Source organism: Carcharodon carcharias, chromosome 22, assembly GCF_017639515.1.
Source record: "Carcharodon carcharias isolate sCarCar2 chromosome 22, sCarCar2.pri, whole genome shotgun sequence".
Taxonomy (NCBI): domain Eukaryota; kingdom Metazoa; phylum Chordata; class Chondrichthyes; order Lamniformes; family Lamnidae; genus Carcharodon; species Carcharodon carcharias.
Window position 1 is genome coordinate 50773890 of NC_054488.1, and position 26712 is coordinate 50800601.

The window sequence follows — 26712 nt, forward strand, 5'->3', positions numbered from 1 at the left end:
AACGGTCGCTCCTCCGCCCCGGTAGGAAGTGATCGGCAGAGCCAGGCCTCGGACAGTCTAACCTCCCGATTTAAACAAAAAACGCCACCAGAGAACTGGCAACGGAACAACCGGTAAACAATGGCTGAAGTCGCTGCTTTCCCTTCAGCTGGAACCCTCTCTCCAAACAGACGTGGCCCTCAGCGATGGGGGAAGCATAATGCGCTTGCGCGCGGGAACGAAGCCGTGGCGGTGCATGCGCAGTAGTCGAACCGGCCGGGCGGACGCGTGCGCACTTCTTGAACCACTCCAGCTGACGCGTGCGCCTTGATGGAACGGGGGGGTGGGGGGGGTCCGGTCGACGCATGCGTATTTGTGGTGGTGCGGCTGCGCCTGCGCCATTCGTGTCCACAACCCCCCCCCCCCCCCCACCCCACACCCACCACCACCACCTTGGCTGGGCTTGGGGGAATGAGGGGGGCGGGGCGGCTGTCTACGAGCGGAAGTTCACAGGTGAGTGAGTGAGCGAGCGAGCGAGCTCTCCGCCCAGGGGCTATAATGTGGGAGTGAAGCTTGGAGCGGCGGTGACACTGTCCGATCGGTAAGTGTTATCAGCTCTTTTATCGCTCTCTAGATCCCCTGGATAATACGCGTTTCCGACAGGCGAGGGTTTCTTGCCAGGTAACCCGGGGCCCCCTTTGGCTGGCATTACCAAGGCAATGGAGGGTGTTCGTCCCCCGCCCCCCCCCACCCCCGGTGTCCCCGGAACCAGTGGCAATGCTCTGCCTTGGGCTGCTTCCATCAGGAAGTTCAGCTGTAAAAAATATATCTGTGGTCTCGCCCAATTCCTGTGCCACTGCTACAGAGAGATCTGGTTAATACTAAAAGGAATATGAGGTGGTCAATAAAAGCATAGAGAAATCTGATTGTCAATCATTATTACACCCACCCTCCCCCCCCCCCCCAGGTCCTGCAAATCGATGGCACCTGTTACAATTTGTGGCATCGTTTTGCAACTGTTTGATATAAACTTTTCCGCCATGTCTGTATCCTGCAGTCTTTTGCAACCATGCCCTTCCCTTTTGCTTTAAGTGGGAGTACGGTATTATTCAGTTATTAAACCTTAGTGATGTTTTCCATTGGAAATTGGACTGTCTGTTACTACTAGAATAAGATCTATTTCCTGTAGGAGTGAGTTACCAGCTTTGGGCATGTGTTTCCAGATTTAAAGACTTTCGTGTAGTGATTCTGTCATGATGGGTCCCACAGATTTACATATACTATGTAAATTTCTGTATATTTAAGTATGATTATAAGTTTAAAAGTATAGTGACAATGACTGCTTGGATACCTGATCGATAAGCTACACTTTTTTTTTGGTTTTGGCCTGTGGGTGCCCCTGGGAAGACTCCATTTCTTTCTAACCTCTTGTGGCCTGCGGCAGTGTTGCTGGTCCTTTTTTAGCCTGGTAACTACTGAGTTACTTTGCATATTGTGGTTTATACTGATTGTCTGCCTGGAATGAATCACAATTGATCCCTATCACTCTTTTTCTTCTCCATCTCTCTCTTCCCCAACCACCATCACCCAAATCATAAGTGTGCATCCAGTTGGGAGAGCTTCACCCCTGAACCTGAAATTGATTCTGCATCATAGCAAAGTGGAAAACTCGTCAGGGCATTGTATGAGTAGCACTATAATTATACTGTGGCCCATTTTAATGGCACTACTGTAACGGATTGTAACTCAAACTATGATGCATCAATGAGAAAGAAAAAATGTTAATGTTTCTCAAGAAAGCGTTTTAATATGAAATGAGTAGGGTCGATATCCAACCATCTTGCCCTCCTCCAGCCAACCTTGGGGCAGACTTATGTGGCACTTGACAGTGGATTGAGTATCTCTAATCCTAGCTAGCAACGGAGATCCATGTATTGTTTATGGTTGGGATTATTTACAGTAGTTTGAACACTATTTCCCTGTAGATTTGTGGGAGACAATTCGCTTAGTGTATAGTTTTTAAACTATGTTGGTTTCTCCCCCATAAAATCCTAATTCAACGCCCTAATTCATTAGTCTTCCATAAGAATTTGGGTAATGACTGATATGAAATACCTGAGGTAAGTTGAACCAAAGTTAATTGCTCTGTTAGTTTTATTACCATTTATTGCAGATTACTTGGAGTCATGTTTCTCTAGTGAACTGTCTTGCCAGTTGCACCATTCACAAAGATCTGCTGGTGATCAAACAGCTATGTGCATCTGAGCTAAGGTTTAAGAGAAAACCAAACCAAAGCTTCCGAGAGATTGGCTGGTGGCCTACCGGAGTTAAGTCAGTTGCTCAAATTTTACCCAACTGGCTCAAACTTTACCCAGCTTCAAAGTAAGGAATTGGATTTATTTGCCAATTTTCTTGCCAAGATTTCCTCACACTTCGACTGTGGTTCATATGTAGTGATTAAATCTGCTGGCAGCATTGGTCAGAAGGTAATTCATGTTCATTTTATAGGCAGGAGTTAAACCAAGATTTTGATATGATTGTAATCCAATAGTGTTTAACTAATTGCTTTCCAAGCAGAGGTACTTGGTCTGAGTTGGTGAGTGGGGTTGAGGAATGAGACAGAAAAACAGAGATACTGGAAAAAAAATCATACCAATAACTATTGTACATAGGAGCAGGGCTAGGTCATAAGGCTCCTTCAGCCTGCTCTGCCATTCACCAAGATCATGGCTGATCTGATCTTGGGCTCAAACCAGTTTATCTCAAGTTTGAATATGTTTAATGACTTGGTCTCGGGATAGAGAATTCCAAAGATTTACAAACCTCTGAGAGAAGAAATTCCTCCTCATCTTAATCTTAAATGGACGACCCCTTCTTCTGAAACTATACCCTATCACTCTAGGTTCACCACTAGGGGAAACATCCTCCCAGCATCTACTCTGTCAAAACCCCTCAGAACCTTGTGTTTCAATAAGACTACCCCTCTTTCTTCTAAACTCCATTGAGTATAGGCCCAACCTGCTCACCATTTCCTCATAAGACAACCCCTTCAACCTAAGCATCAACCTAGTGAATCTTCTGTGAAGAGCCTGCAATGCAAACATATCCTTCCTTAAGTAAGGAGATCAGAACTGTATTCTAGGAGTGGTCTTAGCAATGCCTGTATACTCATAGCAAGACTTCCCTACTTTAATACTGCATGCACTTTTATCAGTCGGATCCTCTAAGGGATGAGTAATTGCTTTAGCTACTTTCCTCCTTTTTATGCACGTGGAAAAGCTCTTAATGTTTATTTTTATATTTTTGACTGTTTACTCTCAATCTATTTTAAAATTAGTCATAGGAATGGCAGCTGTAGGAAGTGAAGGAGAACTGGATAAGGTTTTTTTATTTTTGCAGACTTATTGTTACCATTCCTCGGAAAGCTATGAGATGCTGAGAATTTAATTTTAGGACCCAACCTGGAATAGCTTGAGATCAATGATATAACCAATAACACCCACTTAACACATATGTGCAAAGTTAGGCTCCAGTTCAAAACTACTGATTTGCTTTGTTTCTTGTGGAGACTGGGGGCAGCTAGAAAGTTGTGAAATATTTACCGACAATGGACCCATTTGGCAGATGAGGAAAATTAAATGGGTGGAGACAAAAAATTTTCATCATATTTCGCTCAAGTAGCTGGGCAAATGGGTGATCGTGAATGCTGCAGAAAGTTAGAGTCTGAAGAAACATGGAGAGACCTGGACTGAGTAAACAGGATGATGGAAATTGGAGAATAATGGAAGTCTTTTTTATCTTTTCATGAAATTAGCTGGCAAAGCTAGCATTTATTGCTCTTTAGAAGATGGTAGTCAGCCACTGCCTTGAACTGCTGCAGTTCAAGGGGTGTAGGTACACTCGCAGTGCTGTTAGGGAGGGAATTCTTGGATTTTGACTCAGTGACAGTGAAGGAACTACAATATATTTCCAAATCACAATGGTCTGTGACTTGGAGGCAAACTTGCAGGTGATGGTGTTCATTTGCACCTGCTGCCCTTATTCTGATAGGTGGTAGATGTTTGGAAGGTGCTGTCACAGATGCCTTGGCAAGTTACTGCAATGCATCTTGTAGGTGGCATAACTGCTGCTATGATGCACTGGTGATGGATGGGATGCCAGCCAAGCTGAAAGATCGGAAATTATTACAAAAACTGCAATGGTCCCAACCAATCAAATGGAAAGGAATGAACATATACAGCAAAAACCTATTTGCAGGGAGTGGGGCTTCTCTGCTTGGTTCCATGCATGAGGAATGGTTGCTGTCAAGGTTTAGTGGTCCTTGCTATAAGAATTTATTCTCTTACTTATTAACAGTTACTTTAAAATAATTTGTCAATGAAACCCTTGGTATATTTGAAAGGTTTGATGAAATGCTCTTTTACAAAGTCTATTTATTCTTCAGCATATAACCACACCATGGGACCTCTGTCATTCTTTATAATTTATCTATGCATAAGCACTACACAAACCTGCTTTTCTCTACAATCAAACAGCAATAATATAAATCCCATGGTCAGAAATCTCCAACATTTCATCAGGAAATGAATTAATTACTTTGAAAAAATGTGTTCTCCAGTTTAAGAATCTACACTGACTTAAATTACCTTATGAATGCTTAGCCTTTTACCACCATTTTAATGGGGACATTAGCCCCATGGAAATAAAAGCATTCACGCCTCTCTTAAGATAGCGAGGAACTTGTCTTGGAATATTATATAGTAACATTGCTCACAGTGACTTTCAGGCTATGGTTTCAGTAATGCTTTTTCCCCCCAAGGTGCTTGTTGTCGATCAGTAATATATAAAGCAAATGATTGTGACAATATTGAAAGCTTTTTGATTCAAGTATGAATCCTCAATTGATTATTTAAGAAGTCTTTCTTTTCCTATATTGTAATCCACAGTATAAACAGAATGGTGACAACCCAACACTGAGAGATGAAGTTGACTGTAATTTCCTGTTACTGGGTATTGTATAATTGAACCAAAAACTTAACCAATGAATCTCCATTAGCTGTTTTTCTCTGAATAAGCATATTTTAGTAAATATGTACTACTGCAATTCTTGATATTCATTTTAAATAAAAAGGTTGAATCTAAATTACTTTGTGAACTGCAACCATTAGAATGCAAGTTTGCTTATATAACCTGTCCAAAGTAAGTTCCTGATCATAGTTGTGGCATATGGAGAAGCATAGACCTCACAACTAAAGCATTTATTTGAAAAAAAATCAAACATAAATATCAAGCAAGATTCAGCTGTTGAAGCTGAAACCCCGCTGGAATACTGAATAATGAGCTCTTTTATTAGTTGCTATTGGGTAAATGTGGTGTTAGAGAAATCTGTGTCTTATTTGTAGACAGATATAGTCTGCTGAGGTGGGTTTTTTCCTGCAAGTTGATACTCTGTGGCAAACAGCCACATATGGTCATATCTGTAGTTTGCCTGTTTAGATCTCAAGGTAGTGCTTGTCTAAGCTGTATGCACCTCTGATTCTAAAGCACTCTGTTAGGTTTTTAGAAACTGGTGTCTTGAGTATATCATGAACACTTTGCTATTATTCTTGAATGCTGTTTTTCCTACATCGATGTATCTGATGCCAAGACTAATTGGTCCAACCTGAGTCATAGTGCTTAACTATTATGGCCTTAAATAAATATATATAGTAATTATTGCAACATTTCCTTTAATTGTGAATTTATCAAAAGCCATCATAAAACCATTTTACCGTCATTACGTGGGGTTGATTCATCGGTTAAGTTCTTCTGGATCGCTAATCCACAAAGTCATTTTCACTTTTCTACTTAGACTACAAACAGTTACCCACAGAACTAAAATCTGATAAGCTCAGCGCATCACAGAATGGAAACTTGATGCCAGCTCAAAAAGGTAAAGCCTTTTACAATGTGCCAGGTCTAAACCCTTTGTGATTGCCAGATAAAATTAAACATTGCAGTGCAATATTTTGATTAAATCATGCAGTAATTGAAAAATATATTTTTAAATTGGAGTAGCTGAACATATTTTGGTGCTATCTTCATGTAATTACTGGTTAGCGAGCAGATATAAATTACTCCATGTTGTTCAATATAATTTTTTCACATCTTACATTTATAATGGAAAAATGGTGGAGCCTGGTGTGCTATTACAGGATTACAAAGAATACATTATGAAATAAGCATAGCAAATTTTATCTGAATTGAAATTGGATGTTTAAAAATCGTAAGGGTCACCCGTTTGGATAGTGGGAGTCAAGGTTAGTCACCATGGTGCTTCTGTTTGCCAATTCTGATTTTGGAACAGTAGCACCATACGAGTGTCCTTTTGCACTTTTTGTCCTTTGCTCTTGGCATTTTCCATTCCCATCCAGTTCTCCATCAGACCCCAACCAGAAGTGGAAATTACATGTCCAGCAGTTCAAAACCACGCATGAAAATTTGGATCCCCTTTTTGTCTGAACAAGACAAAACAACACTAATGCAGTCTAAAATGAGACCCATGTCTTTAACAGCACTTAGAAAAGCTTGCAAGAGAAATTGAAGTTATTGTTGGGACTCTACCCCAGTGGAATGTGAACAGTATTTGCAGAGGCATACTGAAGAAGCAGCTGGACAAGTTTGGTTGGTTCTAGTCATCATGTAATTGACAACCGTGCCCTGTACACTAGAAAACAACAGTAGCATTCTTTCTTTAAGGTGGATCTCTTGATAATTGGGCTAAAGGCACAACCACCAGTGGAGGGGATGAAGAGTTGGGTGGATACGCAATAGGCAAGATTCCAAAGAATGTTGGGTGGACATGAGATGGTTATAGTGATAGGGAGGGGCAAGGCTCCGCAGGGATTTAAATGCCAGGATGAGAAATTTAAGTTTGAGGCACTGGGGCATAAGAAGTCAATGTATTGGAGTGGTATGAAAAAATCGTAAATGTTCCAAGTTTCATTTCCTCCCATAAATGGATCCAGAGAAGACTTTGCAGGAACTTGAAAAAAGCAAAACCAACCTTAATATAGTTACTGAATTAATTTCAGAAATATTTCAAAGACAACTAGACTTCACAAGCAATAGGGAATATCTTGAAGAGTAATCCTTTCTAACACAAATCTCCATCAGGTCTTGCTGCAAAATTAGATTTTCTATTCAGCTGGAATAGGAACAATCAATTTGAATCCTGATAATTATTTTTAAATTGAAATTTAATTTCCTCTAAAAGCTTTTTGTTTGACTGACTGAGCTGGTCAATTTTAATTGGCCATTTCAACAAGTATTGTAAGTTTGCAGATTCCAAGAGTCTGTGGCATAAAAATGTCAAAAACAAATTAAACCATTTTCCTAAGTATTAGAAATGACAATAAGGTATCTTTGTGATCATTTGAAAGTGAATTTCGTCTTCAAAGAATTCTGTTTGTGTTTCAAAGGAACAGAAACATGTGTTTAGTTCTCTACTAAATTTACATTAAGGTGCTTATATATGCACACTGGAATAAGTAGAAATATGATGACAGAACTGGAGGTAATTGTATAACATTTATAAATGTGGTGGGAACATCTGAAACATAGATGACCTGAGGCCGTAGAATCTGTTTCAATATTCAAGGCAATCAAGTATTCAGAAAGGAGAGAAAAGTTACTGACCAAAAAATCTCAAGAATAACTGGGAGGTAAAGGAAGTTGACGTAATGGAAGGGAATAAACCATAGGAAGAATTACTCCAGTTAGCTTTAATTTCTTAGCTACAAGAAGTGGGAAAACTTTATTCAGCATAATATAAATTAGGTGGGTAAGAGTCAGTGTTGGTAATGCATTACTACAATTCTTAACTGCTATTTCTAGGTCCAAAAACAGCACAGATTTCTGAAACACATTACTTTCAAAAAATGGAAACAAATTAAACCCTGGACTGTGACATGACCCCATAGCAATCAAGTTTGACATAACCTGGGACCCAATTATACAAGAGACCAGGAGCCTGGTTTATAATTTTTTAAAGGGTAAACTCAAATAGATGAGTGCGAATTGAGATAAACGGTTTTGAGGAGGTGGTTTGCCAAAATTTCAGTAGAAAGCAAATACCACACCTTTAATAATATAATGCTTCACATGCAACGCAAGTAGATAGCCTAAGATCAACAAGCTCAAATTAAATGTGCATGATCCTAAATAGGTAACAAACAGTCAAAAGTGAAAAGGTGAACCCCCACAAATCCTTCAGTGAGAAATGAGAAGGCACTCACTGTGATTAATGTAGGATTATGTAGAAACAAATTAGAAGGTTAGTCAGAAGAGGAAATAAGACACTGAAAAAACACACAGCTGTAACTGCACACAGTAAAAATAGTAAAAAAAATTCTCAGTATTGCAGTGAAAATCCTAAAAGATGCAAATGTACTTGAATCTGATAAGTAAGAGATAATAAGTATTCTGAGTGACACTTTCTCAAAGCATTCACTGGAATAGTTATGAATAACATGAATATATGGTTTAAAATGTATTTAACTCAAAATGTTGAGACTAGTAAGGAGATTTAGAGTGCTGATGGAACTAATGAACACTGGAGAAATACTGAGACTATAATCAGGCTAGCATGATGGCCATATTCAAGAAGAGTGCCAAAAAAGATGCAGGCATCCAAACATTTATTAGTCTTCTATTCTAAACAAGATAATTGAATCATTTAGTGGAAGTAAATTTGATGATTATCTGTGCTTTGTTGAGGGATATCTGTGCAACAACCTAGTAAATAGTAGTTCCAACCTTCTTGATTTCTTTTGAGAAAATGACAACCCAAGTTGACTGTAGTAAACCATATATATCTTAAGAAAACTTCTGAAAAGAATTTGATCATTTCTCATGTATATCTTAAAATTTAAAGTTATGGGGATTTAGGGGAAGACTTGGCTATGGATAAGAAATTGGCTGAAAATAGTGAGAACTGATCAGTGGGCTAATGTCACAGTGGGGTCAGAGGGAAGTACTCTGTGGGTGCCCCAGAGCTCAGTGTTGCTATCATACCATTTATACTTTACACAACAACTTAGATTAGATTCTAAAATTCAATGCAAATTTTGCAAACAGCACAAGTGAAGCATTCAATTTTATTTTTGTCATGCTAAACCAATCAGAACAGAAGAAATAGGGTGAGCAGGGAAGAGCATGTTAAACAGTTTTATTAATCAAAAATTTGAGTTTTTAGGCAAGGTCAAGATTACAGCAAGAAAGTTATCTTTTGCATTTGAATATATTTATTGGTATAATGTTAGGCTTTGCTTCAGTGTCAACTAAAGTTTAAAACCCTTTAGGATGTTTTAAATTCCTTGACTGTAGCTGCTGCTGAGTAGATTAACATACATATCATCTACTTTTTAATTATAGACTTGTTATATGTGGTAAAGATTTGCATTCTGTGGCATCTAGTAATGCCAATTATTGTAAAAGTAACTTATTTGCATTGAAGCCACAATAGTTACCAAAGCAATGTCTTCTGTTTTTGCTGAATACTATAATTGCACTGAAATTACATACAATTACCACTCTTTAGAACCATCATGCAAGATATTCTTCACAATTTTTGATTGTCAATCAATAAGCTATAAAGAAATTCTTCTGAATTTTAATTTGTTTAATCTTGTTTTTCTTTCACATAGGTTCAACTTCTGCTGCAGCTTCATGTCTGTACGCCTATATGGTTTATCCGATGGAAGTAATCCTATGAGCTCCCTTCACATATCTATTGGTGGTCTTCCTGTTATAGCTTCCATGACAAAAACAAGAGATTCACGTTTTCACCTGAAATGGAAGGCTATACTAGCAGCTGCTATAGTTCTCATCATACTATACCTGTTATATTTTCACAAGAGTTCCCCAAATAGCCCTCATCCACGAAATGTTCACAACTGGCAGATTGATAATTTTCCAAGGGACAGATACAATGACACTTACCCTCTTTCGCCCCCACAGAAGACCCTGGAAGGCATCCGATACCGTATTGGGCTGATTGCTGACCTGGACACTAACTCAAAGAATGAAATGAACAGTGACACTTGGTTTAGTTACTTAAAGAAAGGCTACTTGATATTATCAAACAGTGGTGATAAAGTGACTCTAGAATGGGACAAAAATGAGTCCATTCTCAAAACACATTTGGCAGAAAAAGGACGTGGCATGGAATTGTCAGAACTCATAGCATTTAATGGAAAGCTTTATACTGTGGATGATAGGACAGGAGTGGTATATGATATTGATGGCGATAAGGCAGTCCCTTGGGTAATTCTATCAGATGGAGATGGAACTGTTGAGAAAGGTACCACAGTAACTTATTCTATTTTTCGTTTGCACAAATAATTTCTACGAGTCTTGTGGAGTATTGTAGTTAGTCAATCACTAAAAATCTCGTCACCTTAGCATGGAGTCTTTACAAACACCTTAAGAGGTAAGGATAGAGAGACAGGCAGAAGATTTACTGAATATTTCTTCAGAAAGAGCTTTTTGCCATACTATTTGATCACTTTAAATTTTTATAGCCATCACCGGTAGTCAATTCTTGGATTATTAAACACATTTTATTATTTTGTTAAACCTAAAATTGTTATTTATATGTATGATAGTGACAGTAGCATTTCTTTGACCCTCTGAGAGCTTGGGAAGGTGATCTGTCCCAATCCATTGTCATTGCCAATATAACTAGCCCTTGGGTTTAGAATTTTACCCTGAGAGCGTGGAGAGTTATTTTCTTCACACTCTGGTCGTTTCCCAAAACCACTTACCCAGCCTAATGGAATTCGATATCTACCAAATAGGTTAATCTATACAAAATACAGTTCTCTAAGAAAATTAAAATACCGTGGAGAAAGGAGTAGTTATTCCAAACAGCAACATGGGAACTACTGTTTGAGGCACTTTGATAAAAACAGCTTTAACAAGCTTTCCCATTGTACCTGTTTAATGATGGTTTTGTGGGAGCAGTGATAGCAACTCCAAGCACGCAGCAATCTACAACAATCAGAGGCAAATAACATGAGTGTATCCTCAAACTCAATACCACAATGCCCCTTTGCTCTGACCTTACTTTGTTCTGCTATTCCTTAAGGTTTCAAAGCTGAATGGTTGGCAGTAAAAGACGAGCACCTTTATGTGGGTGGACTTGGTAAGGAATGGACTACCACCACAGGAGAGGTAGTCAATGAAAATCCAGAGTGGGTGAAAGTTATTGGTTACAAAGGTGATGTAAATCATGAAAATTGGGTGTCTCATTACAATGCACTCCGCACGGCTGCTGGAATCAAAGCCCCAGGTAAGAAACTTATGGAGAAGGGAAGATGTTTTGGTGTTGCATGTACATGGAGAAAACTTGTATTAATATCACAATCACTCATGTGAATGTCCCAGTGCAGCTTTGACTGATACTGATCGGCCTGGCAGAATGTTCCTTTCCCCTGTCATTCCTTCATTTCTGTTCCCCACCACCATCCACCCACCCACCCCCTATGGTTTTACTTTGAAAGAACCTGCAAGAATTTTCTTTAGCCTCAACTGACCTATGTTAAAGCACTTTTTAACTTCCTCTAGAATTTAGTGCTTTGACTGGTGTACTTCAGAGCTCATGGGGATTTTATTGACTCAACTCATCACTTGCCTGGATGAGTGCAGCTCCAACAACACTGGAGAAACTCAATGTAATCCAGGACAAATCAGCCTGTGTGGTTGGCACCCCATCCACCACCTTAAACATTTACTCTCTCCACCTTCAACCCACAGTGGCAACAGTATGTACCATCTACACGAGGCACTGTAGCAACTCACCGAGGCTCCTTTGACACCTCCTTCCAAACGTGTGACCTTTACCACCTAGAAATACTAGGGCAGCAGATGCATGCGAACACCACCACGTGCAAGTTCCCTTCCAAGCCACACACCATCCTGACTTGGAATTATATCACCGTTCCTTCACTGTTGTTGGGTCAAAATCCTGGAATTCCTTTCATAACAGCACTATGGATGTATCTACACCATTTGGACTGCAACAGTTGAAGAAGTCAGCTCACCACCACCTCCTCAGATGTAATTAGGGATGAGCAGCACATCCCATGAATGAATTTTTAAAAAGCCGTTGTTTTCTCTGAACCCAAGATAAGAATGTGAATTCTAGAATTTGTATCTCACTGACTGCTGATGAGATTTAAATTTATCATTTAAAGAGCATTGATTTTGGGTGCCCTTTTTAGCCATGATCTGCACTATTAACAATAGTCCTGGATTATTAAGAATTCCTCACCTCTATGGACTTATCCTTCTTTCCTTCCTCTCCGTCATTCCTTCATTTCCATTTCCCTGTTTCTACACACACACACCACCGCCCCCCCCCATGGTTTTACCTCAAAAACCTGCAAGAATTTTCTTTTGCCCACTCGACTTATGTTAAAATGTTTTTTTAACTTCCTCTAGAATTTAATGCTAGCCTCAACAAAGACAAGCTACACAAAGTCCACTTTACTCCTGAGAAACAATCCTAGAAATCTGATGGTTTGGTGTAGATGGCTTCATTTCACAAAAAACATCTTGGTTGTATCTCATCTCTTTTTTGTAATATTGTCAGACTTACATTACTATCAGGATGGTAAAGTGTTCACTGCAACTTTCAAGAGATCAAGGGCAGAATTTTACAGCCCTGTTGCGGCAGAGGGGAGGTGGGGGCAGGGTCGGAAATGCAGCAAACATTCAAAAATACATTGACTTCAGGACAGTAAAATTATGTCCCATACTTTCTTCTTTGGAGCTCTGGCATACCATACTGCCAGGGCCAATGGTTTCTATCATGACTATTTATTTAGTTTGATAAAATATTAGCCAAACCTATTACCTAAGCAATGTGCTATCTTGTTCCCATTGTGCTTTAAAAATTATGATTTTCTTAAACTATAGCCTATGCTACAGTTTGTTTTGTGAAGAAAAAAACTTTTGTGACACTAACATTGGCATTGCTTGCCTAGATTTATTGCCACGTGCACTTTGAGTGCTAACTGTCTTGGCTTTACTACTTTTTACTGGAAACATACAACTTAGTTATATTTTAATGTAAGGACCAGGAAAGCATGCCAAATACACCTAGAACTGGTTAACACAGTTAATGGAACTGGATAATCAGTTGGGAATTACACCAATCGGTTAATTGGCTAATCTGTTTGGAAATACACCAGTTAACCAGATAACCAAAAGTATTAATTTTCACTGCTTACCACATAACTATTAAGGTCTTTAAAGTAGAGTTTAAGAGCATCCAAATATTGTTGGTGGTGGTTATTGGCTTTCAGTTGGAAAGGCACCATTTTCAATGCCTTTACTTTGTAACCTTAGTATGCCTTCATCTTGGAAGGGTCTGCAGAGTTTTATTTAATCTATCAAAATTGTGCAGTTTCATGCTGCCTCAGAAGGGTCATTGATACTATTGTTAGCCAATTACCTGATGCTGCCTTTGTCACTAGCACTTCCAGTCTTAATTCAGGATTAAGTCTATCAGTTAGAATTATAATGTAATTTAGTTGTTTTTACCTTGCCATTTTCAAATGTTGGCTAGCCATTCTCATTGGTTTTATTGTGCTTTTGTGTATCATATATCTAAAGTCAGGAGGCCATTTTTTTTTAAAAGCTGCAGTTTATAATATGCTTATTAATGTTCTAGGTTTCTTTGATATTTTATTTACTGTTTTAAGTGCAGTTTTCCTTTTGTTAAATGACTCTGCTTTGTCATTAAAATAAGTGCAATTCGGAAAGATTTTTTTACAGGAAGCTTAAAAGCAAGGATTCAATGTAATTGTGTCTTTGTAATATGAATTACCTTGTCTGAAAATTAAATGTTTTCATTTCCCACCTCCTCAACATAGGATACCTCATTCATGAATCTGCAGCTTGGAGTGATCGACTGCAGCGCTGGTTTTTCCTGCCACGGCGAGCAAGCAGTGAGCGCTATAATGAGAAGGATGATGAGCACAGAGGAACAAACCTCATTATTAAATGTACTCAAGATTTTAAGGAGATCTTGGTGAGCAAGATTGGAGTTATTAACCCTACTCATGGATTCTCTTCCTTTAAGTTCATTCCAGACACGGACGATCAGATCATTGTGTCACTAAAATCTGAGGAAGATAATGGGAAAATAGCGACTTATATTATGGCATTTACTTTAGATGGACGCTTCCTTTTAGAGGAAACAAAAGTGGGGGATATAAAATTTGAAGGAATAGAATTTATATAAGCCATTTCTGGTCAAAAGTGCACAGATCTGAATTAAAGTACTACTATTTCCAAGAATATTCAGAAGGGCAGTTCTCCATGTTTGTATCATTCTTTAAAACGGTTCTTGATTGCCATTAATCTAAAGTAACGTTCTTTTGCGATACCATCCTCCATGTTTACATGTAAGAAACTGAATACAAGGTATTGCAAGATTCACACTTCTCTTTCCTTCAAACATCAGTCTGAATATATATTTTGCTGAAATTGTTAAAAATTTACTGGCAATGTTGCCTCATGCTTACGTGGTGTAAAGTCTACAACCAATCCATTAAAAAACTGGTCTTTTTTTTTTCTTTAAATGTAAATCAATACTGGTTCAGCTTGTGAAAGTGTTGACTTTGCATTTTACTGAATTTGCATAGCTTAGATCTAGAAAGTATTGTAAACTGGTCATCTAACAAGGGTAAGGTTCTAAAGTAATTACCAGGGTAGAATTTAGTCAAATAATATAAAAGCAAAATACTGCAGATGCTGGAAATCTGAACTAAAAACAGAAAAAGCTGGAAAAATTCAGCAGGTCTGACAGCATCTGTGGAGAAAGAAACAGAGTTAATGTGTCAAGTCTGTATGACCCTTCTACAGACTCTAAATGTTAACTCTGGCCAGGATTTTTCAGTCAGCATGCGGGGGTGGGCCTGACACGCGATGACAGGCATGCGTCCCGACATCATCATGCTGTCTCACGATGTTTCGCTGAGCGGACGCATGACGGAGTCAGCTGTGTGCCTGCCGATAATTAAAAGGCCATTAAGGAACTAATTCATTTCAAATTTTACGCTGCCCGTTCAGCCTAATGGTTGGCAGGCAGGTGAAAAGGCCAAGTGGCCTTTACGTTTTTAGGAAATCTCATCCACGAGCAGGATGAGGTTTCCTAAAGCTTTTAACAAAATTTAATTTTAAAAATTTCTGACGTATAAAAACATGTCCCATCTCAAGTGACACAGTCATGAGGGGACATGTTTCATTAAATTTTTATTCCATTTAATTATTTATTTCAAAAGCACTTTGGTCTCCCTGGGGCAGCTCCGTACCTCGGAGATTGAAGTGCTCGTTCTCACGCATGCGCGAAAGAGCACTGGCTCTGACACTCCCTCCTTCCCCCCCCGCCTGCAAAGGTAGAGCTGAGCGCTACAGCTCGAGTATTACACTGGGCAGGCCTTAATTGGCCCGCCCGCCGTAAAATGGCAGTGTGGAGCTGATCACGGGCACTGGTCGGCTCCATGACTGCCCGCTCCCGCCGAGCTTGCCTGACGTGGGAAAAATTCAGGCCTCTGTTTCGCTCTCCACAGACACTGTCAGACCTGAGTTTTTCCAGCATTTTCTGTTAGAATTTGGTCAATGTCACTGACTTTTTATAAGATATTCCATACTCAACTGGCACAAGTGATGGTTAAGCAGTAAGTAATTATTCTGTACCATGTAAGGAACAGACAAATGTCAAATATACAGGTGTGGAGTTTTTGCTAGGTTGCACTGGTTTTTCCAGCACGATTCACCCAAAATTGGCCAAACTTTTGCTTTATTTCAAGCCTAGGTTACATGCAGTATAAATTGAGTTTCCACAATCTTTATCACTGATTTAAAGCCATCATGCTGAAAGCCATCCCTGGCCACAAGCCCTGATCAAATTAATCACAGTGGCAAGTCTCTGTTAATTGTGTCCGGTGAGGAGGTTCCTTAAAACAGTTTTTTTTGGTCACAAGGGCACTAATATACAACTTTTCTTTGGCTAAGAAATTTACAAGGATGCACCAACAAAACTGGTAATTGGATCTGATTAGTTTTATCAAAGTCTTTTTCAGTGAGGGGCCAAATGGCCTACTCCTGTTCCTATTTCTTATAATCTTATGAAAAATGGGGTTTACTTTCAGATGGTGGACCAATATATAAAAAGTCTTAATGCAAGGAGAAACAATAAACAATTGCGTTATAAAATGCTGCCTAATTGCTGATTTGTGGAAGATTTTCCATTTGTGATTATGTAACTAAGGAGTGGAAATTTGAATCTAAATTCACTTTGGAAAACGAATGTAATTTTTAGTGCAGTTGGTACCCGGATTGCGCCCAAAGGATAAACTCTACCCTCGTAGAATTTTCTTTGCCATTTACCTTTTGGGGAAATGTTAGCACCATGTGGCAGAAAGGGGCACATGAAAACTAGATTTTATCTTTTATCCTGTTGTCCAGTTGCAGGTTGCTTCAGTGCTTAAGTAGAGGTGAGTAGGAAAATGTACTAAGGACAACAAAATAAGCACATTCCATTTACTCACTGTGCCTGATTTGGAGAAAATGCAGCAAACATATCAGCCTGATAATCAGTTGTAGCGAAACCTCAGTTAACAACGTGGTAGCAATTCCCTGAGCTACACTGACCCAATACAATGACATCACCCAAATATTTAAACAATACCTCTGTCAGTTATGTATTTTGTTTATAAAACCTTCAACAGAACTGCGAGGTTTCAATATTTCAAACTGTGGTTGTTAATGGTCATTTTAAACTGGAAACTGGCAAAGCAATGTCAATTCTTTCATAACAGATTGAGGTCCATCATCCAGAAATTACATTAAGCTGTTGGAGAATATATTTTGGGCCTATTTTAAGTAATTACATCAGCTGTTCTGCAATACAGCAATTCTGTTTATTAGAAACTAGATTGAGTCAAGACTAGAAATAAGATTCAAATACATCTTTAAAGCAGTAAATCAAAGAAAGGCTGGTAAGTCATCATATTGAGTTTATGTTCTATATATTTTAATCTGTACTTTACTTTCCCTCCATGTTTTTATTTTAGCCTTTGTGATCTGCATAATGGTTATAGTTGAAGGAAGTTGTATCTATTCTGCTCTTTACTTGGAGGAATAAAAGGCGATGGGTATATATCCAATCCTCTTTTGAAGGTTATTGACTGTGCTTCAGACAGTGCATTCCAGATCGTAACTTGCCACGTTAAAACAAATTCTCATCTCCTCCTCTGTTAGTTGTACCCTCTGATTACTGGCCAGTGTAACTGTTTTTCCTTGCTCAGAAGACTGATCATTTTGAAAATCTCTGTTAAAGCTCCACTTAACTTTTTAAAAGGAAAGCAAAATACTACAGATGCTGAAAATCTGAAATTAAAATTCTAAAATAATTTTCTTAATCTTCTCTTTAAGGAGGGCAATTCCAGATTCTCTACTCTAGTCCTGGCATAATTCTGGTAAATACTATTATTAGAAGCCAGAACTCCATAGCATTACTTACCACAATGAGCACAGTAATATAATGACCATGGTCCTCGACCAGCTGCCCTGATATACGACCTACTTGCAATTTCAAGATACAAAATGGATGGAGGTTAAATGATATGTGATTTGGCCATTTATAACAAGTGGTTGGCAGCCCTTATACTGATTACTGAAATCTGCTCACAAAACATCCCAGAAAATATTCTCCTGGATCAGCAAAAAAAATTCAAAAGGCTGTTGGCTTGTCCAAAGCCTCTCCCTCCCCTCCCAGGCTCTGAATTGTTAACTAGCCTGGCTTTTGTGCTGACCAATTCCCCACCATCTCAGAACCTGTGGGGCATGTTCAGCTGGCCACTGCAGACTGCAAACGATGCTTTTGCCTCGAAATGGCTTGGGCCTCCCACTGGCGAGAAGGTGTGAGCATTCCCCACTGATAGTGTTTCTGTGAAATATCCTTTAGATAGCAAATATTACCTGTATCAAGTCAGTTTATAAAATGTAAAATTTTGCAGTGTAGACAGTCCATAATCCTACACAATCTCCACTATTGATAAATGACAACTTATCTATATAGTTCCTTTAAAGTTATGAAATGTCCCAAGGCATTTCACAGGAGCAGTATAAAACAAAGTATGACACTTAGTGACAGAAGGAGATATTAGGTCAGATGACCAAAAACTTGGTCAAAGAGAGAGGTTTTAAGGTCTGACTTAAAGAAGGAAAGTGAGGTAGGGAGAAATGTAGGGAGGGAATTCCAGAGCTGTATATTGTGATTAATAGCAGAAGAGCATCATACCTCTGCCATATATCCACATCCAAGAATTAACTATAGGTTTGAGATTTATATACAATGTCTAAATTTGCTCACTTCAGACTGCTACGTAGCCCAGTCTGAAAGGTACTAATTACTGACCAAACCAAATTTGTCAGCAGCCCAACCCTGAGCTAACTGCAACTTAACTTTTACCAGAGTCTCCCAAGGTTGATATACTTACAATTGTAGGTAGTAATATATATTTCATGTCAGCATAATATTCAAGGCACTTCAACATTGTGAAAGCATTGACTGGGTGGGTAGCATTTTGAGTTAGAAACACCCACTGCTCTGGTATTGACACCCAGTTTATTTAAATTCTGGGGCCTCATTTAAATTCCACTGGCTGACCTCTCCATTCTGGGTGGGCAGCCAATGGGAAGAAGCACAAAGTCCACATGGAAGTAACTTGATGACACTTGCATATTTGGGCATCTTTGGACCCCAATCTTTTTCCCAGCTGTGAACACCTGGCACGAAAGTTACAGCAGGTAGTTAAAATCGCCCCTGTAGTGTCAGTGGTTACATCAAAGTTATACTGGTGCCTCAGTGTCTAAAATGCACTAAGTACAACAGTAATTTAATTATAACACTCAATATTTTGACATTAACCAGGTTACACTTGTTTATGGTATAAATGTTAGATTGTCCAAGGTTGACAGATGGTATTAATGTGTTTCAAGCTCTAAGTCAATATTCAGTGAATCATTGGTAGAACTCTTGCATTGTGTTACTTAGTGACAGTATAAAACCCATACAACTTCAAGAGTCAGACAGGCTGTGACATTGCACATTGATGCTCTTGAAACACTACTGAGATGTGTCTGCAATGTGTCATTGAGGGTGAAACAGGTCTTTGTCGGTAGCATAAAATGGGTAATAATGAATCACTGACCTGTTTTATATTCTGCTATGTTTTCTTTTCCATTATTTCTTAACTCGGATAAACCAACATGTACTATAGCTTTCTCTATTGACCTTTTAAATGGTACTTATTGCATAAAACGCATACAATTGACACTTTCTATTTATGACAGTTATATATACCCTTGATCACCTTTGTATCCAGGCAGGCAGGACAGGCTCAACCAGTTCTTGTTGAATGGTGTTTAAACTTAAGCTAATGTAAAGAGAATGCAATTTCACATGATTTAGGTAATTAAAAATCAGCTTAATAACAGACTCATTTCTAAAGGAATGAGTCAAATACACAACATGTCTTCAGACAGCAACAACTTTTGCCTGTGGGGACTCTCACAAGATGCGAAATTAAATTAATAACTAGGGCGTGAAGAGTTCTTGCAAACATCAATGGCGCGATTGGTTCCTAGGTTCTGGGTTCAAGTCCCACTCCAGGGCTTGAGCACAAAATTCTAGGCTGAAACTCCAGTGTAGCACTGAAGGAGTGCTGCACTGTCAGGTGCTGTCTTCCAGGTGAGACGTTTAAACCAAAGCTCCATCTGTCAGTTTGGGTGGATGTAAAGGATCCCATGATACTATTTTGAAGAAGAGCAGAGGAGTTGTTGTCAGTGTCCTGGCCAATATTTTATCCCTCAATCAAGATCATAAAAACAGATTATCTGGTCATTGCTGTTTGTGGGAATTTGCTGAGTGCAAATTGGCTGCTGCATTTCCTACATTACAACAGTGACTATACTTCGTTGGCTGTAAAGTGCTTTGAGACTGCAGTGATTGGGAAAAGCGCCACATAAATATAGGTTTTTTTTTTCTTATGTAGTTTTTATTCTAGATATCTTGACTCTAAAAATCTTTGTTTGCTAAATCGCACCTGCTTCTTTATGTATTGTATCACCATTTTGTCGAAATATTGCAATCACACAAGGGAATTAATTCATTAATGAATTCCCTTTGTTAGATTTTTGGAAATTAAGCTTTTTGATTGGACTATCTCTGCTTCAATTTAAATGGAAATGTATTAGCATCTGTTAATGGATTTTGGTATCGACATTCAGGACCCAATCATACGTGAGGATTTAACAATATGGCTGCACATGGATGCAATGACATTCAGCATGTTGGGTAAATGTTATGCAGTGTTTATAAGTGTACTAGAACGATTGCAGAATTTCCTCAAATTTGTATTAATTGCAGAAACCATGTTTTTAAATTGGCATTCCTCATCTGTGTTAAAACAGCACAAATTCATAAATGAATGGCTTTTACCTATGAAATGCAGTTATGTTGATGTTTTTAACCACCATTAAGCACTAGATCTGAACCAAGATGTTTGTAATTGTCATGTCAACTCTGCATTATATTCTCAAACTGTATCAAACTTTGATTTGCTGCTTTCACAACAGATGTATCTTTGTATTTAATGTGCCAGCTCTGCTGGTAAGTTTTAGTATCAAAACGTTAACTCCAATTACCGATAAAATCTTACACTGTCTTCATATTTTTTTGATATTGGCTCTAAATCTCTTGATTCCCTTTAATAAAATGTGAACAAGAACAAAATATTAATAAATCTTTTGTCTATTAAGTGTGTAGCCTGTCTTTATTGTTTTTAGTTCAATACTGCATAATTGATCAGTATTAAAGAAAGCCTAAATTAGCCGCATAATGTTCAAATGCTGCCACTTTCAGTTCAGTGTGGAAAGCTAATGGCCATTTCCTCTTGCTGTTGTAGGTTGCATAGAAAACTTGAAAGAACATAATGATTGAAATTGGTTTACACCAGCAGTGTGAAATAGGCTTGTCACGAAACAGCAGCCAATTTTTACTCGCCCAACCTTTCCACTGAAGTCCACCGAACGATACTTCAAACTCTTTTTGCAGACTCATTTTCTAGTCTCATTGCTTTTGCTTTGTTTAAAATTATATTTTAAAAATCCTCGCAATGTTTTAGCATGGAGCCAAGTCAACGGAAAATAAAAACTCAGTGTATAATAGGCTGCCGATTCACTTGGAGGCTGGTTTATGCTGCTGAAATGGACCAGTTTCACCCCCAGAGTGTCTCTGATTAACTGACCAAAGGTTAATCAATGCTTTTATTGTATTTAGATTACGTTAATATTTTGTGTAATTTTATACTGTGCATAGAGTGAGTAAGATGCTCAAACAAACTGCCAGCCCTTCCCCTTTGGTAAACCATACTCACTTTTTCTTGTCACCTACACACTTGAGATTTGATTAACAATTTCTCTCAATCCATTCTTTTACATACATTGTCAAAATATTAGAATTGATTATTAGGAAAGAACTTGAGGATTATATACTACAACAATCTAGTAAACAACAATTCTGAAGTGAAAAATCCTGCCTGACCAATTTTGATGACTTTGAGAAAGTGACTATACACATTGACCAGGAAACCCACCTATTTTGTGTGCTTTTACTTCCAAAAGGCTTTTAACAAGGTTGAACATAAAAGGATATTATCTAAGCTCCAAGCTTAGATTCCAGGGTAAATCTTGAGATTGAATAAGAAATATTCTGAAGTGTAGAAAACAACATGTATTTATTAGAGGAATAATAGGGTAAGGAGAGGTTCTGAATGAATGCTTCAAGGTACTGTTTCAATGATTTGGATTCAAAAATTCAATGCAAATTAGTCACATTGGCAAATGATACAAAACTAGGAAGAGCAGTGTTAAGGAGAAGGCAGTTCACAAATTACAAAATGAATTGCGTAAGTGGGCATAAAGGTAATAGATTATTTTAATTTAGGTAAGTATATAATACTACACATGGTGAATGTGAATGACTTAGGAGCTGTAGTAGATATTGTGACCAATCTATGGAAGCAATCAACAGAATTTTGAACTACAAAGCTGAAACAATAGAATATAAATCAGAAGAAGTCCTGGTTAAACTACAGTCGTCTGATCAGTCCACATCTTGAGAACTATCCAATTCTAGTCACCAAGAAAAAAAGGAATACGTTCAATTGCTGGAGGTTGTGTGGAGAAGAGTCACCAAGTTGATCCCTATTGCAGAAGGTCTGAGTTATAAGGAAAGGCTGGAGAAACTTGAGCTTTGAGATCAAAAGGTCACCTAAGAGATACACAAGGTAATTCGTGACATGGAAACAGTAAATCCAGAATACTTTTAATTTCAGGGGTCAGAGGTTCAAACCAGTAAACGGGTAAATTTACAACATTGTATCAGTAATTTCTTCACTGAGCAATATGTGGAATGGAATTACCTAGAATTTACAGGACAGAGACAGGCCATTCAGCCAACAGGTCTGAGTGATGTTTTTGCTCCATTCAAACGTCTTCCCAACTTACTCCATTTCATCCTATCAGCATATCCTTCTATTCCTTTCTCCCTCATCTAACTCAACCAGCTTCCTCTTTAAATGCAGCTGTACGATTTGCCTCGAGTTGAGTTCCACATTCTAACCATTTTGTGTAAAGAAGTCTCCTGAATTTGTTACTGGAACTATTCCTGTCTCAACATTTTATACATCAATGCAGCGGTAAATAGATGTGTGTTATGGATCTTACACAAAAGATCTGTTTCTTTGTAGAAAAAAATTGAATTACCCCTTTTCTGGGGTTACAATTACAGGTACAGTAAGGGTCACATTTGCTGCCTGGAAGAAACATAATGATTCCCCTCATTTTCCAAATTTCAGATTTAGGGTATTGTAAGATACATTTTACTCGCAAAGAATGATTACGTCTAAACATGATTAGTCTACATCTTAAAAGAACTGCACATAATTGTGTAATGTTGACTACAAGATACCTAAAGCTTTTAATACCCCATTATAATAGAGAAAAATGGCTTGAATATTGGGAGTGTCAAGCCAAATGATACGCTTGTGACCCAACTATCTCACTCTTTGTTTGCTCTGAAGAAACCATCCCCTTGGGAATATATACATTTCTTGTGTTTCTCTTTCAATGTGTGCTATTGGATGATGTAATTGGCATATAAGAATACCAGAGTTTCTCATTTTGGATACTCGCAGAATTTACACTGAAAGCTTCTAACTGCATCTTCAAGATTTTTAAGTTCTGAGGTAAGATATTACCATTGCATATGATTGCTATGCACTCTGAACTGTAATTTTACAAAACTTCTTTCAGCTCTATCATCCTGCATTTCCATTTGCTCTTTTCCTAGATGCCATTATGTTTCCTCTTTTGGCCCATGTTTTAGAGTATTCGTGAACACAATGTTTTCTTTCACAAAGTTGTTCAGATTGGTCTTGAATGCTTAACCTTCGCTATTCTGTGGCCCAGAGCTGAGTACCTTACCTGTATATGCTCCGTCACAAAAATTGCCTTCCATCTCCGTTATGTTGCATGTGACTACCCCTGCCTCATCTTATGCTGAAATCCTCATCTGTGTATTTGGCTTCTCCACACAAGAGTATTCCAATGCTTCTTGGCTGATATCCTATTCTCTGTCAACTGTAAATTTCAGCTCATCCAAATTTGGTGCCGAGATCCAATTCCATGTCAATCGACATTCCTTCATCACCCCCCTCCTTCCTGACTAACATTGGCTCCCAATCGCACAATGTTTCAAATTTATCATTCTCATGTTTAAATCCCTCTGACCAGCCTTTTGTACATTTCCTCCTCCCTTTGCTCCACCACTGACACTCAGGCTTTCAGCTGCCTAAGCCTCGATCTCTGGAATTCCCTCCCTAAAACTCTACACCACCTACTTGTCTTTTAAGGCTCTCCTTAAAACCAACCTCTATAGCTAAGCTTTTGTCACCCTATCGAATATCTCCTTCCATTTCTCACAATCTATATATTCTGATCGTGCCTCTATAAAGCACCTGGGACATTTTGCAATGTCAAAAGCACTTTGCATGTTGTTGTAGTAGCATCATTCTAGGAGTATCATCAACTCTCCTTGCATATGGGGCTGAAATGATTGGTTTCCAAAGATCACAACCATTTTGCCTTGAGCTAGTTATGACTCCATCCAATGGAGAGCTTTCCCCTTGATTTTACAGGGACTCACTGATGCCACATTTATTCAAATACTGCCTTAATATTAAGGCAGTCAACTTTCAATTTGCTTTTTTGTCCATTTTGGACCAGGGCTGCGGTGAAATCAGGAATCCAAACTAAGCATCAGTGATCAGGTTATTGCTGAGTAAGTGCTGCTTGTAGCACTGTTGACAAAATCTTCCATCACTTTGCTGATGACTGAGAGTAGGCTGATGGGGTGGTAATCAGATTGGATTTGCCCTGCATGATGTGTCTGGGCAATTTTCCACATTGTAGGGTAAATGCCTGTGTTGTAGGTATACTGAAACAGCTTGGCTAGAGATGCAAAACAAAAACAGAATTACCTGGAAAAACTCAGCAGGTCTGGCAGCATCGGTGGAGAAGAAAAGAGTTGATGTTTCGAGTCCTCATGACCCTTCGACAGAATCCCAGGAAGGGGTGAAATATAAGCTGGTTTAAGGTGGTGGTTGGGGGGGGGTGGGGGGGGGGGGTTTGGGGTTGGGTGGGGGGAGAGAAGTGGAGGGGGGTGGTGTGGTTGTAAGCAAAAGCAGTGATAGAAGCACATCATCAAAAGATGTCACAGACAGCAGAACAAAAGAACACCTAGGTGTCGAAGTTGGTGATATTATCTAAACGAATGTGCTAATTAAGAATGGATGGTAGGGCACTCAAGGTATAGCTCTAATGGGGGTGGGGGGAGCATAAAAGATTTAAAAATATTTTTAAATAATGGAAATAGGTGGGAAAAAGAAAAATCTATATAATTTATTGGAAAAAAAAACAAAAGGAAGGGGGAAGAAACAGAAAGGGAGTGGGGATGGAGGGGGGAGGTCAAGACCTAAATTGAATTCAATATTCAGTCCGGAAGGCTGTAAAGTGCCTAGTCGGAAGATGAGGTGTTGTTCCTCCAGTTTGCGTTGGGCTTCACTGAAACAATGCAGTAAGCCAAGGACAGACGTGTGGGCAGGAGAGCAGGGTGGAGTGTTGAAATGGCAAGCGACAGGGAGGTTTGGGTCATTCTTGCGGACAGACCGCAGGTGTTCTGCAAAGCAGTCGCCCAGTTTACGTTTGGTCTCTCCAATGTAGAGGAGACCGCATTGGGAGCAATGAATGCAGTAGACTAAGTTGGGGGAAATGCAAGTGAAATGTTGCTTCACTTGAAAGGAGTGTTTGGGCCCTTGGATGGTGAGGAGAGTGGAAGTGAAGGGGCAGGTGATACATCTTTTGCGTGGGCATGGGGTGGTGCCAAAGGTGGGGGTTGGGGAGTAGGGGGTGATGGAGGAGTGGACCAGGGTGTCCCGGAGGGAACGATCCCTACGGAATGCCGACAGTGGGGGTGAAGGGAAGATGTGTTTGGTAGTGGCATCATGCTGGAGTTGGAGGAAATGGCGGAGGATGATCCTTTGAATGCGGAGGCTGGTGGGTTGATAAGTGAGGACAAGGGGGACCCTATCATGTTTCTGGGAGGGAGGAGGAGGCGTGAGGGCGGATGCGCGGAAGATGGGCCGGACGCGGTTGAGAGCCCTGTCAATGACCGTGGGTGGAAAACCTCGGTTAAGGAAGAAGGAGGACATGTCAGAGGAACTGTTTTTGAAGGTAGCATCATCAGAACAGATGCGACGGAGGCGAAGGAACTGAGAGAATGGGATGGAGTCCTTACAGGAAGCGGGGTGTGAGGAGCTGTAGTCAAGGTAGCTGTGGGAGTCGGTAGGCTTGTAATGGATATTGGTGAAAATGATGGAGAGGTGGAGATTGGAAGCAAAATTAATAAATTTTTCCAAGTCCTGACGAGAGCACGAAGCAGCACCGAAGTAATCATCGATATACCGGAGAAAGAGTTGTCGAAGGGGGCCGGAGTAGGACTGGAACAAGGAATGTTCCACATACCCCATAAAGAGACAGTCATAGCTGGGGCCCATGCGGGTACCCATAGCCACACCTTTTATTTGGAGGAAGTGAGAGGAGTTGAAGCAGAAATTGTTCAGTGTGAGAACAAGTTCAGCCAGACGGAGGAGAGTAGTGGTGGATGGAGATTGTTCGGGCCTCTGTTCGAGGAAGAAGCTAAGGGCCCTCAGACCCCTCCATCATTTTCACGTGGTCCATCTCTGACACTTCCCTTCCCTTCCTTGACCTCTCTGTCTCAATCTCTGGTGATAGACTGTCTACCAATATCCATTACAAGCCTACCGACTCCCACAGCTACCTTGACTACAGCTCCTCACACCCCGCTTCCTGTAAGGACTCCATCCCATTCTCTCAGTTCCTTCGTCTCCATCACATCTGTTCCAATGACGCTACCTTCAAAAACAGTTCCTCTGACAAGTCCTCCTTCTTCCTTAACCGAGGTTTTCCACCCACACTCATTGACAGGGCCCTCAACCCTGTCCGGCCCATCTCCCGCGCATCCGCCCTCACGCC

The 26712-nt window shown here is 39.4% G+C and overlaps 1 protein-coding gene across 8 annotated transcripts; it reads left to right on the forward strand.

The window, feature by feature from the left end:
• The first annotated feature begins 3 nt into the window (after positions 1-3).
• On the forward strand, positions 4-21622 carry LOC121293906 (soluble calcium-activated nucleotidase 1-like). Of its 8 annotated transcripts, XM_041217372.1 has the most exons (7): positions 414-580; positions 4926-4989; positions 5831-5911; positions 9666-10321; positions 11108-11311; positions 13899-14056; positions 21003-21622. In XM_041217372.1, the coding sequence occupies exons 4-7, from the start codon at positions 9688-9690 to the stop codon at positions 21009-21011; spliced, it is 1005 nt and encodes a 334-aa protein (XP_041073306.1). In that variant the 5' UTR covers positions 414-580; positions 4926-4989; positions 5831-5911; positions 9666-9687; the 3' UTR covers positions 21012-21622. The 8 variants fall into 8 exon arrangements, with proteins under 8 accessions (XP_041073300.1, XP_041073305.1, XP_041073306.1 ...); XM_041217363.1 differs by lacking the exon at positions 21003-21622 and having other exon boundaries at positions 13899-14607; XM_041217365.1 differs by lacking the exon at positions 21003-21622 and having other exon boundaries at positions 4926-4971; positions 13899-14607.
• Positions 21623-26712: the final 5090 nt, after the last annotated feature.

Coding starts and splice junctions, on each gene's coding strand:
- LOC121293906 (XM_041217366.1), top strand. CDS start 9,688: ATGTCTGTACGCCTATATGGTTTATCCGATGGAAGTAATCCTATGAGC. Junction 10,322..11,107: donor AGATGGAACTGTTGAGAAAG/GTACCACAGTAA, acceptor CTATTCCTTAAG/GTTTCAAAGCTGAATGGTTG. Junction 11,312..13,898: donor TGCTGGAATCAAAGCCCCAG/GTAAGAAACTTA, acceptor TCCTCAACATAG/GATACCTCATTCATGAATCT.